The sequence below is a fragment of the Palaemon carinicauda genome, chromosome 26 (genome assembly GCF_036898095.1).
Source record: "Palaemon carinicauda isolate YSFRI2023 chromosome 26, ASM3689809v2, whole genome shotgun sequence".
Lineage (NCBI taxonomy): Eukaryota > Metazoa > Arthropoda > Malacostraca > Decapoda > Palaemonidae > Palaemon > Palaemon carinicauda.
Window position 1 is genome coordinate 65361799 of NC_090750.1, and position 7500 is coordinate 65369298.

Here is a 7500-nt window from a genome sequence, read left to right on the forward strand (position 1 = left end):
TATATATATATTTATATATATATATATATATATATATATATATATATATATATATATATATATAAATAAATATATATATATATATATAAATATATATATATATATATGTATATATATTTATATAATATATATATATATGTATATATATATATATATATATAGGCCTATATATATATATATATATATATATATATATATATATATATATCTGCTAGGATTCAAGAATCTGGAGCCATATTTTTCAATCTTACCTCTTGTGGGTTTTTGGTGTTTAGTCGATAAAAAAAGGGACCTGTTGCGCAAATTTGGCCTTGGCAACCACTTGTACTCACCCACACATTTATATATATATATATATGTATATATATATATATATATATATATATATATATATATATATATATATATATGTATATGACCATACAAGATAATGCAGATTTCTATTTTTCAAGACAACTTTCACTGTTTTCTCTTTTGAGGCAGATAGCTCTCTCTCTCTCCTCTCTCTCTCTCTCTCTCTCTCTCTCTCTCTCTCTCTCTCTCTCTCTCTCTCTCTCTCTCTCTCTTTGTATGAATATGTCAGCTTTTGAGAATTCTCATGAATGTATTTTACTATGTATTTCACTATTTTTTTCTTAGTCTTATCAAATGTTGATGTTTTACATTCACAATCTTACAGTAAAGCTGAGTTTATTTGAATGATAATCAATTACTTGATTATAAAATTATGCTTTGGTTTGTCTTTTTTTAACTTATCTGTGAAATTGCTTTTTGCCTTAAATTTTAGAGGAAAAAATTATATACATATTTTTTGTACGCTTTTTATTCTTTGACTATGATATAAAAATTTGGTCATCCCCTAAAAAGAACATGGAAATGAGAGGTTGTGATATTTTATCATTCCCTAAAAAGAACATGGAAATGAGAGGTTGTGATGTTTTACTTTAAATAATCAAAATCATATTTATAATAGCCGAACACATCGTTCATATTGCATGATTATATTTAAATGTTTCAATATCACCCTCACTTGCGCTCGCCAATGCGTGAACTCTTCACAAAGAGCCAGCGCCTTCTGCGCATTCACCGGAAACTGCGCTTCAGCAGAAACTGAGCACCAGCTTCATCCTGTGTGCCATCGCTCCAGTACTCAACTGCACACTCGCGCAATAGGCAGAAAAAAAGAAACTTTTTGGACAGGTCACCATTGCCCCATTCCTCTCCCCGCAAACGCATAACATGGCCGCTGGGAAAAGAGGAAATAGGCTTCACAGAAGGATTTAAGATCCCGAAGATTCCATCTTCCAAGGGGAATCAAAATGGGGAATCCTTGGTCCCTGTCTCTTCTGAAGTTTCTTTTTTCTTTGACAGACCACCTTCAGCAAACAAGAAAGCATCAACAGACCGATCTCTAGATCACTGTTTGCTGATGGCTAGTTTACGGTTTGCTGATCGCTAGCTCGCCGATCACCAGATCGCCAATTGCTAGCTTAGCTCTGATCATTGACCTCTAGTCCCTCCAATGACCAACGATCTCGGATTGCTAGCGTTCCAAACACTGATTGCTAGTCGACAACCAGTCATCAGCTTGCCCTAACATCAAGAAATTGCTTTGCAATAAATTGCAACAGCACTGGGATAGTTTAGATGGGAATAAAATGAGAGAAGTAACAAATGTCATATCTCGTTGGAAGTATGACATGATGCCCAAAAATGGGATACTTCTCTTTGTCGTCTCCGTATTGGTCACACTCGGTTGACACACGAGTCTTGCTGAAGGGCCAACACCAACTGTATTGCGCCGACTGTTTGGTACCTCTAACAGTGAAGCATTTGTTGACCGAATGCCCCAATTATAATAACTTAAGGAATAGATATTTGTTTGAGGCTCGAGGTGAGGGTGGCAGGTTCATCCTTGCCAAGATTCTTGGACATGATGTGTCCTACTATGCAAGTGGCATTTTTAGATTTATTTCAGCAGGTCTAATGAAAACTATTTAACGTTTATAATGACATTAAACTTTTTTGGTTTTAATTGAATATTCTTTTATTTATATATATATATATATATATATATATATATATATATATATATATATATATGGACTAGATGATATCGGCGTCAATGATCTTTGATGTCAGGATGCCTGAAAACTTTAAATCAATCAATCATCAGCTTGCTGATCACTAGATCACCGATGGGCAGATCATCTTTCTTCGATCATTGAATTCAGCTCGCTGATCTCAGACCAGCCCATCGTCAGTTTGCTGATCTCTGACCAACCAGGGCGGACCAAAGTCAGCTTGCTGATCTCTAGCTCACCGATCACCGGTCCGCGATCGATCGCTGATCATCAATGGCTTACCATCGCCAACTAACTATCATTAAACTATTCTGCTGTCTTTCAGGGCTCTCAAAGCAGATTACCAACTCATTTATCACCAACCTACCTTGGCTGACTGATCAGACAGCCTTCATCTGCCTGTCAGTTACCATCCTCGGCTCACAGACAGTTTGTGACTCGGATTTACTAGTCAACCTCTGCCCGTAGTTAGCTAGATCAGAAGGTATACAACACACTTCTCGCTACACTAAAGTGATCGGAAAACTATCGACAACCCTCACCAGCGGCTTGTCGACAGGGGACTACTTGCAAGTACTCTCCAACTGCACAGTAACCACGATACCCAACCGTTAACCATTGATTAACATTCGCCAGATTGATTCTATTCTAAGGAATAGCATTAATCCCATCAGGGCGCTTGGTAGTGTTAAGCGTTGCCTTCCTTCTGTGAATTAATGCAATTCTCTCTTAGGGAAGAATCTTTTACGCCACGCCAAGAGTCAAGACCCCAGCGTCAACAATCTCCCATGCAAAAGGATCCGCAAGGAGCTGTCCCTTTGGGTCGATGTCCACATCATGTTGGAGTTTGAACAAGGGCTAAGACCTCAGGTCTTCATTTGCACATTGGACCTAAAGGGCACATACTTCCAGGCCCAAACCATCCATCTAGGAAGGTTGGAAGAGTCAGTCTAGACAAACAAGAAACACCAGTTCAGGGCACTGTGCTTCGGTCTTTCCACTACACCCATCCTGGTCTCACAAGATTGGCTTCTGTCTCTTCCGTTTAGGGACTGACTGACTGGCCTTAGCAGACTCAGTGGCAACCTTGCATAACACCAGAACTTGTGAAGTCTTTTTACCAAGATCCAGTGATCAAGGTAAACCTGTGGAAGTCTTCCCTACTTCCCTCCCAGAAGACTGGTGTATCTTGGAATGATTCTAGACACTAATCTCCACAAAACTTTCTCAAAACGAAAAGAACTCCCATCCCAGAGTGACTTGAGTCTGATTGGAATCAGGCCCTCGATCCCCCAGACATTCTGACCCCTAGGGGACCAGAAGTTTGGATGAACCTGAATGTAAAGAGTGGTATAACCTTCTCATTCTTCCCCACCTCTCAGACTTGATGCTGTGGTTAGAACACATCAAAAGAAGAAAGGAGGGACCATAGTGCTACACCACACGACCTCAGCCCTCTGGACAGAGTCCGAAAGTACCTTCATTTAAATCTCTTAAGAGATTAAGGCCAACTTTCCGGTCCTTCAGCAGCCTCATCGGTTCTTAATAGACCACTCAGTGATGTGATGAGCGACAGTACCACACCACATAGAGGCTCACATCGGCAAGCAAGAAGGAACTTGCTCGTAGCCTCTTCTCATCTAACAGTATAAACACTAAGATGGGCCAAAGTCCATTCGGTGCCACTATCAGCCCGCTTCATTCCAGACTAGAGGAATGTGCTTGCCGACAATCTGTGCACAGCATCTCGGATAAGGTATACCGAATGGTCTTTGGATCACCTTGTAGCCGACAAAGTCTCGACTTTACGGGATCCTCTAACTAGGGATCTGTACGCAACGCTCCTGAACCTCAGGCTGCTGTTGCTACCCAGCCCTAGACCCCAAGGCGCTCTGGCAAAAAACATGCCAACAACGGTGGGTACAACAATGACGTTTACGTCTCGTCCCTGATTTGTCTGGAGAAGGGCACTCAAGAAGGCTAGAACTTCGGTCAGCCTCTCAAGGACTCTCATAGCTCCGCTATGGCATTACGCAGAACGGTTTCCAAACCTTTTGCAGCTCTGATAGTCTCCAAGAGAACCCTCTCCACATCACAGACAACCCACTTATGACAACTACCACAAGCTATAGCTTTGCTATGATTGTATGCCTGGAGACTACCCAGTATCTCCTCTTCCACAGAGGCTTTTCACAATAAGTTGCAAAAAGGTTGTCTAGATAGACTGATGCTGAGTAATTCCTCAGCATCAGTCTATCAGGCAGTATAACGTCTTGTGTGGTTGGTGTCATGTGAAAGTCTCTCTCTCCACTCGATACCTCTATTCCAGCAATAGCGGAATCCTTGAGTATATGCAAGAGGAAAAGACCCCTATTCAGTTTCAACAGGTAAAGATGATCACTCAACCTTGATCCTTCACCTTCAAACTGAAAGGAAGGGACATCTCTCATCGCTAGACCTTTCCTAACTCATACGGACTTCGGACTTATAACTTGCCTCTCTCCAGTTGGAATCGAGACCTTCCTCTCTGAACATGGTTCAAATTCTCTGGTTTCTAAAGAGACCTCCTTATGTTCCACTTCACCAGGCAACAAATTTTCACCTAGTTTAAGAAGACAATGTTCCTACACACTCTGACAGCAGCCATACGACTCAAGGAACTTCATTGTGTCTCTTTCGACATCGCCCATTAATGAGAAGGGCGAAAGGCAGTGTTCAGCTTCGTCCCCGAGTATGTCGCCAGACACAGTCTCTAGAGGTGATGGATCCTACACAAATCTCCACTCGGTAACAGACGATCTAGATCATCTGTTATTGCACCCAGGATAAGGTATAAGACTCTACCTTAAGAGAACGGCAACAGCCCACCCGGGGCCCTTCTCTTGTCATCGGCACTGAGAGAGACTAAAGGATGATCACCAAAACACCATCTCAACATGAGGACTTATGATGTCAGGGGCATAGCTATGCCCCCGGTCCTTCTAAGCAGATTACTCTATGACGCAGGTTTTACAAGAAAGGATGTGAATGCTCCAGGTGACTTTCACAACCTCTCTCCTGCAAGGAACTCGATACGATCACTATCGGTCCGGTGGTGGCAGCACAACAGCTGGTTGTATACCTCAAGCTCCTTATGGGACAAGTAGCAGAAGGATGAGGGCACTATTACCCGGTTTTAGTCTGCGTGAATGAAAAGATTTGACTGGCTCTTATTCTTTTCTTCATCCTATCCTCTCATGGGGAAAGGAGCATCCTGGGTTCTCTGCATAAGCTGACCTCAAACCACTGCAGGTAAACCATGCTTCCTTGTGTACCTAGTATTAAGGTAATACTGTTGTGTCCCCATACCCTTGCGAGGTGGTATTGGGAAAGTCTTAGTTACATCAGTTTTTTACTACATAAACTCTGAATAACTTTACTTAGACAGTCACACTTCTGCATGTCTCAACACACAGCTTGCGTAGGCCGCGGACCTTGCGTAGCAAGGTTTTAGCGAGGGCAGGGACTCCTTATTTTTGAGTACTAATATACTCAGATAAGGAGTCCTCAGGTAAAGCCAAAAGCCAGATTGGCAGGGACGTCCACCCTTCCTAATGGGTGAGTTACCCCTAATAAATAGCGTGGTTTGTATTCCATTTACGGAACAAATGACAAATTCTTAGATAATTTGTATTTTTCCTAACTATATCGCCAGTTCTATCCCCCTTGAAGTCCTACCTCTAAGCAAAGTGAGCTATATCACATGTGTGAGCGGGAGTGGGGAGTGGTAGTAAGCTACCCCCCCCCCCCCCCTAACTAGCGTGTGGGTAGTTAACCCTCGCTAAATTTTAATGCCTCGTCAATTCAGCTCCGGCGAAAGTATAACCCCTAATAAATAGCTAGGGTTTGTATAGTTAGGAAAAATACAAATTATCCACGAATTTGTCATCTTTAATGAAAGTTCCTGTTTACAAAAAGTCTTAACTACCATGGTAAAATTCATTCAGTCTTAGTTGACATTTTCGTTTTCCAATTTATCCTGCTATGGCAATTCCTGACCTTTTTTCAGAAACTTTACTATTTTCCAAATAGTAAAGTCAAGGCATATTCATAATCAATAACTGCAGTCCAAATGGAGCACCGATGTATAATCAAAAGCTATATCCCTAAAGCTCAAAACCAGCATTTGTCATAATTATGGCAGTACAAATTGGTGTCCCATATCATCTTATTTCCGCAGTTGTAAGGACAATAGTCTGGGCCCATATTTTAATTACAATGTATATTGAGCTACAGAAAACTTCCTTTCGACATAATAAATCATATGCTCTATAAAGGAATAAGTATATTAAACTACTGAAACCTTCCTCCCGGCATAATAGATTAAATGTTTGAAAAAGATATAAGCGTCCTTTTGACTAACAAAATATTTTCACAAAATAACATACAAATACAACAAAAAACGTTTTGATGAGTTAAACGCCATTGAATTAATAAGTTGGAAATAGACAAATGTCATTTATGGTGAAACGTTTATTGAAAAAGTTGATTGTTTTATTTGGCAGCACAAATTAAACTCGGTGATTGTTGACTAGTATAAACCAGTTTACCTGTACTTGACTACTATAATCAGTGATCTTGGAATTTAAGTTTACCAAATACACTAAACAGATAAAAACTCTAGTAGAATGTGTTATAAAATTATTGTTTATGAATAAAGATCTGTCACTTATTCCATTATCTTATTCCTAATCAATGGCACACTCCAGAATCACAGAAATATGTTTAAGTAACACAAGAATTACTATCAAATATCACATACTACTTGATTCGATTATCGATAAAAGGCAAGCAGAATACTCAACGGTACAGTTCAGCCTCAACACTTTCCGTTACGATATCTGAAAGTGATGGCTACAATCATTGGAATGATTAAGAGAAAAGCATTCTTAACATAATAATAAAAGTTCAAAAACATTTTCCAAAAATTATTCCACAAATGTCATGTCTTGCAGATAAATATTTTATACAGAGATAAACTTGAATTATCAAAGACAATAATCATGTAGTATTAACACACAAAGCACATTTGAATTAAAATGTATCTAATACATTTGCATTACACTTTATACACTTTTCCCAGAGTAACTAGACTTCCATAGTTCGAAAGACATCTCTACCGAAGCAGTACATAGGAACAGTTAAGTATCATTGTAGCAAACTTCCATCACCTAATGTTTTTTTCTTTGTAAAAGGGCCTGGAGAACCATTAACTTCGTGTTACATTAGAGAACGTTATACATCTAACATTTTCCAATCACTAGATGGGCACTGAGTTTAGGAATCATTCAGTGAATCAAAATGGACATTCATCAATTAAAAGATAATATTACAAAGAACCTGATGAGCAATCACGTTTCAGATTTGGTCCGACGAT

General features: G+C 39.7%; 1 protein-coding gene across 6 annotated transcripts in view; it reads right to left on the reverse strand.

Annotated features, from left to right (window-relative positions):
- Nucleotides 1-6125: 6125 nt before the first annotated feature.
- LOC137619560 (uncharacterized) overlaps nucleotides 6126-7500 on the reverse strand; it is a 34876-nt gene continuing 33501 nt past the window's right edge. For 5 of the 6 annotated variants that reach the window (XM_068349689.1, XM_068349692.1, XM_068349688.1 and 2 more), the window contains exon 4: nucleotides 6126-7500. This exon is cut by the window's right edge and continues 407 nt beyond it. In XM_068349689.1, the coding sequence (XP_068205790.1) occupies nucleotide 7500 (1 nt within the window). In that variant the 3' untranslated portion in view covers nucleotides 6126-7499. The other variant, XR_011039930.1, reaches the window with a different exon arrangement.